Here is a 9,776-nt window from a genome sequence, read left to right as displayed (position 1 = left end):
CTCGAAAGATAAGCTACATGTGTCCCACTTGTGTCTAAAATATTAGCAAATGTCACACACTCTCTCTCTCTCTCTCTCTCTCTCTCTCTCTCTCTCTCTCTCTCTCTCTCTCTCTCTCTCTCTCTCTCTCCGAGAGAAGCGTCCACTTTCCTCTTCGAAGGCGATATAGTGACAAAAAAATAGCAGCATAATACACAAAGACGACAAGTATGACAAGCTTGCACGAGTTTCCCGCGCTCGGGCGCGCGGCACTACCACCCGTATATCGTACAGGCGGGGTTTTTTAACATCCAGTGCAAAGGGGTTAATGACTTAAATTAAACTGCCTAAATGTTTAACATTGTAATTTTTACTTTCATTAAACCTTTCACGGTACTATGATGCACTGTCGCTTTGTTTACTCTCAATGGAAGTTCAAGTCAGGGGTTAAACTAGTTATAGTCGGTTCGCTTAACGAAGTTTCGCTTAACGAAGGGTTTTTTAGGAACGTAACTCCTTCGTTAAGCGAAGGTTGCCTGTATATATATATATATATATATATATATATATATATATATATATATATATATATATATATATATTGTATATTTCATTGAAAGTAGTTTTCCTTAAGATATTTTCTTTATATCTTAAGAGTGTCTTTTTTTCCTTTTCAATGCGGTGATTATTTCGCTATTGCTAGTTATTGTTGCTAGATGCGGATTTCGGGTCTCTTGACCCTTCCTCAGGAGCTGGTGTTGTTCCTTCTTTGATGGAAGTTGGAATGACAAGTCATGTGGTCTCACTGGCTTTATACCCACCTGCCAGTCGTGGCTGAGGGCAGCCTTTAGCTGCGATGATGCTGCTTGGCTGGTTCCATGCATCTCATCTCCCTCTGACTCTGCCAGGCTAGTCTGCCTTGATCGTCTCATGCTCAGCAGTGCTTGCAGATCTTCTGCTTGGATATTTAGTGTGGGAGTATTTTCTTTAATCTGGAGAGCTTCTAAGATTTTTAGTCTTGTGTTATTGAGGCATCCGTCAATGACTTTGGTATTGTCTTCTATTATTTTCATGGTGATGGTGATGCCATGCTCTTTCTGCTGTTGATCTTTTGTAGCTCCAGATGCTAAGTGTAGTGTTAGTCGTCTTGAGAGCTTTGTGGTTGTCATGCCAATATAGGTTGTAGGCAGGACTTCACAGTTTCCTTGGTTACATGTAAACCTATACATGACTGACATTTGCATTTTTTCTTTCTTGGTGTCTGGGTAGATTTTCAGGAGGAGGTGGCTGGTTTTCTTGTTTTTGTGATATATATATAGCTTTAATTTTCTTTCTGGGTCAATGGGTTTTACATTCTTCATCAAGAAGAATGTAAAACCAACATCATCATGGTACTGAAGGGGTTAAGTATGACCAAATTTTCCTCCAAGCAACTTTTCTCCATGACTCTTTGCTTGTTGGTTGGGGGGATGGAGATAGTGGTCAAATTACTGATTTGCAAATATAATGAAGGTCATAAAGGATTTGTGCTCAAAGAAAACAGAAATATATTGGTCTTTTTTTTCTTTTATAACTACCCGGAGTGGTGTACTGAGCATGTTAATTTCTAATTTTTTTTTTACCATTACTAGTCTTTTGACATGTTAAAAAAAGGGCACTGGAAGGAAATTGATGAGGTAAAAAGCTATACTTAGCCTAATAATGCTTAGTGGGTGCAAGAAGTAAATCAAAATTTCGGTAACAAACTTGCATAAACTCCTGCGACTTCTTTTATAACATTATTGAACATATTTTTGTTTCATTCATCAGCATTACTAGTGTTTTTTCTTTTAAAGTCACTTCAGAAATATAAATGAAATTATATTAAGGAGGCAGTGGCGTAGTGGATAAGATGGTGAGCGTGGGATCAGGCAGACGTCCACGCATAGGTTTGAATCCCACCACATACTGCTTTGAAACTGGCATTTGTGGAGTGGTTTCAAGTTACCTATATGTCACCATGATACCCAGGTTCTAGGTAGTTACACTGAAGATGCACTTGGGTGGTGATATGGGTCCTAATATAGGTACCACTATGAATAAAATTGCTTGTGCCACTAATGGGCTGAAGCCGAACAGTGCTTCCTACACACTCTTCAAGTGTGCCTACAAATGCTGTAGGCCATAACATAAAAAAACAAATAAATAATTGTAATAATAATGTTAACTTATGTTTTAATTAATACCATCTTGAAATGTTTGAGTAAAAAAAACAATAACATTGAGGTTAGATGAGTGTGTGAGCTTGCATTGGAGTGGAATAATGGCATTTTTATTATATGTTACTGATAAATAAAGACATGCCTATCTCCTGATATTCAGTTTTTTCTTTGTGAGATATAATGATGTGGTTAATGCCTCTATCATAATAAAAGAACAATTTGGAAAATTAGTCTAGAAGTATCACCCCAATTATAGACTAGTTTTGCTCTCACAATCTTGCAGGCTTCTGCTAAATACTTGTTTTGCTTAAACAAATGCAAGTAATTAAAGGTGTAATTTAATATTGTTAATACAAAAGCTATTTACTTGTTTTCAAATTGGCATCACGTTATGTAACTAGTCATTAGGTCATTAGATTTGATTGTTGCTATCTCAGTTTTTCAACATGCATTGTCGTTATTTGATAAAATTTACTTTTTAAAATTTTCTGAAATTTGAAGAATGAATTAAATCATATTTCAGAGAAATTGAAGTTACATCACCAGAATGAAAGAATAAGTGAGTACCAGTATATTTGTCTGTCATCTAGAAAAGGCCAAGATGTCTCAAGTCACCCGAGAGCTCATTACCCTCCAAGTGGGTCATCATGCAAACTTCATAGGAACTCACTGGTGGAATCTTCAGGTTGGTTACAATCAAGAAGTGTTGTGACTTTTATAATTTGTCTTGTTTTTTTTTTTTCATAATTGTACTATAGCAGTATTTACTCTATTATTTTTTGTGATATTATAGATATAAAGATCTGTGGACAGTAGATATTGAATATTCTTATGGCCGTACATTTAAAATGGATGCTATTTCATAAACATTTAACCTAGATATATATAATATAGGATTTTTAATATGAAATCTATTTTTATCTACATACTTATCCATAATTAATTATTGCTTAAATCCCCATTCCCACAGCAAACTAACCCCATGTGTAACAGGTCGAGAAAAGAAACAAAAGAAATACTTGAGGTGCCCTTTCTTGTTCTCTTTGAGAAGATACCCAGTCCGTTTTCTACTCCCAGGTACTAGCCATCAGGCTGATTCTCTTATTTGCCTCTAGCCTAAAAGGTCATAGCTAGAGGGAGGAAGTGGAACTCAGTTATAATTAATAATTATGGGTAAGTATGTGGATAAATATGGATTTTTTATTTAAAAAAATGTATGTTATTACACATACTACTGCCCATAATTATTAATTTTACTTCAGCAAATCACTTTTCTGCTGAAGTACACTTTCCCATGAGATACGCCACGTCACCCCACGCCGCCAGTTGCTTCGTTAATCTTACGCTGTCCAGACGTTCGTCTTGCCTCTTTCGCTTGGGATTTATCTTTTTCCTGTTTCACGTGAAAATTTCTGGTCACACGAGTTCCAGTGGCCATTTCTACCCATTACCTGGTTGCAGAGCTGGTTGCTGCTCATATTTCACCCAGTTAAATGTTATTTTGCTGGCTTGAGGGCAAGGATTTTAGGGAGGATATACGGGTTCAATGAACGAGCTGAAAGAATTGATTAGGGAACCTCGCTTCTAACAGATGGCGCACAGGTCGCAGGTAGTAAGGGGGTGAGGGATGGGGTGGTCCATCAGTGGGGGAGGATGAGTGCCGTTACAAGATTCAAACAGTCAGTCAGTCATGGCAAGGAGCGCAATTCACATCACCCATTGCCTGCCTCTGCCTGGGTCACACCATGCTCAGTGCTCACCTGCATCGCTTAACGTCTCTCTTGTGACCCCTTCTGCCCTTGGTGTAGGACTACTCCTGAGGCCATGGAACATTTCCTGCTTTAATGCCCATGCCTCCTCTCTCAACATACTGCATTACGCTCCCGGCTCTCTGCCCTGGCCATCACAGCACTCAGCCTGCCCACCCTCCTGGCAGCCTCAGGCATCCACCTCTCCTGGCAACCTGCTGTCCTTCGCCTTACTTGTGCCTTCTTTAGGAAGACCGGCCAGCTACCACGCCTGTGATACCCACACAGGACTACCCCAGGGCTCAAGGATCCATAGATTTTCATGGCCTCTTTTGAAGCCTTATGAGCCCTGGGGTAGTCCTGTGTGGGTATCACAGGCGTGGTAGCTGGCGGTCTCAAGAAGGCACAAGTAAGGCGAAGGACAGCAGGTTGCCAGGAGGGGTGGACGCCTGAGGCCGCCAAGAGGGTGGACACGTTGAGTGTTGTTATGGCCAGGGCAGAGAGCCGGGAGCGTAATGCAGTATGTTGAGAGAGGAAGCGTGGGCATTGAAGCAGGAAATGTTCCATGGCCTCAGGGGTAGTCATACACCAAGGGTAGAAGTGGTTACGAGACAGTCGACGTATGCAATGCAAGTAAGGAGTATGGTGTGGCCCAGGTGGAGGCAGGCAGAAAACATATATATATATATATATATATATATATATATATATATATATATATATATATATATATATATATATATATATATATATATATATATATATATATATATGTGATTAACGGCTTGTGTGATAGCTAACCCGGCTATCACACAACAACAAAAGAAAACATAAGCACAAAAGAAAATAGAAACAGAAACATACAAAAAATATTACATAACATAATCTCCGTGCCACCACGATTTTCTCCTGTTTTTCCTGGGCATGGTGATGTTACCGGCGCGCTCTACTGTAGCTTCCTCGGCGTTATCCTCGCTCTCAGTGTTGCAGTCATCATCATCCTGGCCATGTCCAGGTACTGCAGATTGTGGCACATTCATCGCAGCTGTTTCCTCGCTCGCCTGGCAGGGGAAAATTTACCAGTTCACATGCCTTCCCAATGGTATTTCTGATGGCCCTCGGCTGTTTACTAAGTTAATGAAGCCCATCTTTGCTAAGTTGAGAGAGAAGGGATACACTATCACCAGCTTTATTGATGACACTCATGTGCAGCAGTTCATGGTTAGGTTGCAAGGAATGCATTCAAAGCACAATACAGGTCTTAAGCAAAATGGGTTTCTGCATCAATGAAGAAAAGTCTGTGTTACAACCTACCAAAAGAATTGAATATTTGGGTTATATCATCAACTCAGAGACCATGACAGTTATGCTACCAGAGTGCAGAATTATTAGCCTTGTGAATAGCTGTAAACAATTAATGAACAAAAAGAAAGACAAAATCAGGGAAGTTGCTAGAGTAATAGGCATTTTGGTCACTGCAATCCCAGCAGTTGAAATGGGTAAGTTACATTACAGAAAGTTAGCAAGGGCAAAAATTGCAGCTTTAGCAAAAGAAAGAGGTAACTTTGAGAAATGGATGGAAATTACAGAAGAAATGAAAACAGATTTGAACTGGTGGGTAAATCATGTGGCAGGTGAAAATAGGAAAATTTTCAGGGCAGGTACTGAGATTGAGATGTACACTGATCCTTCAAACTTCGGTTGGGGCTGCTACCTTAACCACCAAACAGCAAATGGCAGGTGGTTGCCAGAAGAGAGAGAATTACATATTAATGCACTGGAACTCAAAGCATCCTTTTTTCCCTGAAATCATTTGAACAACAAATTCAAGGGAAGAACAAAAATATTTTGTGACAACACCACAGCTCTGAACTATGTTAATCTGCATTAACATATGGGAATGGTGTGGAGAGCACAAAGCATGGATTATATGTTCTCACATACCAGGTAAAGCAAACTTCTTGGCTGATACAGCATCTCGTAAATTTAATGATAAACATGAGTGGAAACTGGATGAAAACATTTTTGGGGATATCTGCAAAATTTTTGGACTACCAAGCATTGATTTATTTGGATCCAGACTTAACATATAAGTGAAAAAGTTTTGTTCATGGAAACCAGACCCTGAAGCTGAACATTTTGATGCATTCTCAATAAACTGGGCACAGTTTGAGTTGATTTACATGTTTCCACCCTTTTCCTTGATCGCTAGGTGTCTGCAGAAGGTTTGAGCAGAAAAGGCAAAAGGATGGATGGTTGTGCCACTATGGACATCCCAGCCCTGGATGGGAATGTTAGTGAGAATGCTCATCAGGGAATCTTGCCTCATAACGAGGAAGAAGAACGTATTAAGGCTGCCCCTGGCATTAGAAGAGCATCCCATCATGAAACACAAAGTTGATGGCCTGTCTACTGTCAGGGAAAGAATGCGAGAGCGAGGAATTTCTGAAGCAGGTACAGAACTCATCGTGGCGTCCTGGAAACCTGGAACAGAAAAGTAAAGGGCCTACACAAATAGGTAAATAGGTAAATACATACAAAAACAACAAATTTTCTAATCTCTCTCTCTCTCTCTCTCTCTCTCTCTCTCTCTCTCTCTCTCTCTCTCTCTCTCTCTCTCTCTCTCTCCTTCGTTTCCCTCTCCTTCCCTCCCTCCCCTCTTCTCTCGAAGATAAGCTACATGCGTCCGCTTGTGTCTAAAATATTAGCAAATGTCACTCTCTCTCTCTCTCTCTCTCTCTCTCTCTCTCTCTCTCTCTCTCTCTCTCTCTCTCTCTCTCTCTCTCTCTCTCTCTCTCTCTCTCTCTCTCTCTCTCTCTCTCCTCTCTCTCTCTCTCTGTTTTTTCTCCGAGAAGCGTCCACTTTCCTCTTCGAAGGCGATATAGTGACTAAAAAATAGCAGCATAATACACAAAGATGACAAGTATGACAAGCTTGCACGAGTTTCCCGCGCTCGGGCGCGTGGCACTACTACCCTTATATCATACAGGCGGGCTTTTTTAACATCCGGCGCGAAGGGGTTAAGAAGCTATTTAATAACCCATTGACAATGAAACTGACATACACATAGATATAACATAAAACACATGAAACTGACATATATATATATAAATAAATACAACAATAAGGAACCCAACTTAATATCTAACAATAATACTAATCGTATATGGAGGCAATGTGGAAAACATGGGATGAGGGGAAGTGATACTTATGAGGTGTCGCAGTGGTGAAGTGCTGGGTGAGGTGGATCCCACGGTAGTCCAAGAGGTTGTGTGTTCACTGGTCGAGGCCTTGACCTCGACTGACTTCCAGAAGTCAGGGAGCTTGCTTAACACTTCTGCTTGAGTGGAATGGGGCCGCGTGAATCCAACTTCGGGACAGTAGTGGGGTTTCATGAGACGGTGACGTGGAGGGTTCATGAGACGGTGACATTGAAGGTTCATGAGACGGTGACGTGGAAGGGGAGGTGGACAGGTGGCGAACGAGGTAGTAAGCGGAGGAGGTGATGGTAGTGGAGTATGTTACGGGCGGGCCATAACATTTTCTCCCCCCTAAGACCTCCGTAATGGGCTCATGAAGGGGGTGAGACAGGAGATCTTGATAAGGCGTCGGCGATGATGTTGTCCACCCCTTGATATGGTGGACTTCCAAGTTGAAGGGTTGAGTTAACAAGACCCACTTAAGAATGCGTTGGTTTCGGTTCTTCATGGCGTGAAGGAAGGCCAGAGGGTTGTGATCGGTGAAGACCTTCGTAGTTTGAGGGCCAGGATGAGTGCCAGAGCCTTCTTCTCGATGGTGGAGTAGTTGAGTTGGTGTTTTTTCAGCTTGGCGGAGTGATAGGCGATGGGATGAAGGATGCCGCTTGTGGGGTCCGTTTGTAGTAGGACAGCACCCACTCCAACTCCACTCGCGTCCACTTGTAGATGGAAGAGGCGGGAGTGATCTGGCGTCCAGACCACTGGCTCCGAGGAGAGGAACGCCTTGAGATGTTGGAAGGCTTGGTCACAGGTCGGGGTCCAGTGGAAGGGGACGGAAGTGCTGATAAGGTCTGTCAGGGGGGCGGCCAGGGTGGAGAAGTTCCTACTGAATCGTCTGTAGAAACCAGCCATCCCCAAGAACCTCATGAGAGCTTTCCTGGTGGTAGGGACAGGGAAGCCAAGGATGGCCTCTACTTTGGCTCTCTTGGGGCGAACCTTGCCGTTCCCCACCACGTCCCAGGTAGACCACCGTAGACTTCCTGAAGGTGGACTTGGCCAGGTTGATTGTAAGACCGGCTTCCTGCAACCAACCCATCAGCCTCCGGAGACGGGTCAGATGTGTCACCCAGTTGTCCGAAGTCACCACCAGGTCGTCCAGATAGGCAGATGTTCCCTCCAAGTTCTGGGTGATGTAATTTATAGCCCTCTGGAAGGTGGCGGGAGCATTAGACAAGCCGAAGGGCATCACTGTGTATTGGTATAGCCCGAAGGGAGTGATGAAGGCGGATGTTATTCAGGCCTCATCCGAGAGGGAAATCTGGTAGTAACCTTTAAGTAAATCTATAGTGGTTACAAATTTGGCTACTCCTATGCCATCTGTAAGGTCCTCTATCAAGGGCAATGGGTAGGAGTCTGGTATCGTCACTTTATTTGATTTCCTGTAGTGGATGCAAAATCGACTACTCCCATCTGGCTTAGATGTTAACAGGCAGGGAGAAGCCCAGGGGGATATACAGTAAGGTCCCGAGTTACGTCAGAGTTATGTTCCTGAAACATGACGTAAGTCGATTTTGTACGTAACTCGAGTTTTTGTACTTTCAAAGCATATTATCGAGTTTTCAACCAATAATTTTTTATGGTTATTCAGGTAAGTAAAAGGTTATATTGTTATATTGGTATATTATTTACAACTATGTAGGAATATATTGATTAGGGCCCCGAACGCGAAGGACAGCAGGTTGCCGAGAGGGGCGGCCTGAGGCCGCCTGGAGGGTGGGCAGGTCGAATGTTGTGACGCCCAGGGCGGACAGCTGGGAGCTTTGTGGAGTGCGGTAGGAGTAGAAGCGTTATATAAGTAAAAGGTTATATTGTTATATTATTTACAAGTATGTAGGAATATGAAACACAAGCTTGTTTTTGTTGTTGATTAGGGCCGCGAATGCGAAGGATTGTATGTTGCCAGAGGGGTGGATGCCTGAGGCTGCCAGGAGGGTAGGTAGGTCGAATGTCCCAGGGCGGACAGCTGGGAGCATAGTGCAGTGCGGTGGGAGTAGAAACGTGGGCAGCGGGGCAGGAAATGCAATAGGAAAGGGCAATAGGGATCAGCAGACAGGCGCAGACGGTGCAAGTCAGCTGCGAGTGTCGTGTGGCCCAGGCGAAGGCTCCGGAGTTGTTTTTGTTGTGATGGGTGCGCGAACCCTCAAGGTCATCAACCTCCCCGTTGTCATGGTAACGGGCTTCCCATTTTCTTCTTCACTCCCTTACACACAGCTGCTGCCTCCCTTCTCATGTCTTTTAATTATGTCCACTTTTTCTTGTAGCGTAATGGTTTTCTTAGCATCACTGCTATCACTCAGGAGTTTTCTTTTTGGTGCCATTGAGCAAGATACTAAGATAGTCAGCAAACGCAGATGTAGGAACACTCTTGCCAGGGGCGACGGTGTGGTGGAACTGAGGTACGTAGAGTGTTATTGTATTCAAGCATGAGGTGGGCGATGTGGTGGATAACCACTAGTGACGCCTGGCGGCCAACAATAACAATAAACCCCACGCTTAACGATTTATAAATTTTCAATTTTTTTAATCTTAAATTGCCTTATAGTGGACTGACGTAAGTGTGAGTTTGACGTAACTCGAGATTGACGTAACCC

General features: G+C 42.8%; 1 protein-coding gene across 1 annotated transcript in view; it reads left to right on the top strand.

Moving 5' to 3' along the window:
• The window catches only part of LOC123515649 (protein misato-like), a 284,397-nt gene that overhangs the window by 29,762 nt on the left and 244,859 nt on the right, over window positions 1-9,776 (top strand). The window contains exon 2 of the mRNA XM_045274468.1: window positions 2,704-2,865. Coding sequence (XP_045130403.1) covers window positions 2,782-2,865 — 84 coding nt within the window. The 5' untranslated portion in view covers window positions 2,704-2,781. The remainder of the gene's footprint in view (window positions 1-2,703; window positions 2,866-9,776) is intronic.

This window comes from Portunus trituberculatus, chromosome 39 (assembly GCF_017591435.1).
Source record: "Portunus trituberculatus isolate SZX2019 chromosome 39, ASM1759143v1, whole genome shotgun sequence".
Classification (NCBI taxonomy): domain Eukaryota; kingdom Metazoa; phylum Arthropoda; class Malacostraca; order Decapoda; family Portunidae; genus Portunus; species Portunus trituberculatus.
The sequence above is the reverse complement of the archived record's forward strand: the minus strand, read 5'-3'. Positions and strand labels throughout refer to the sequence as shown.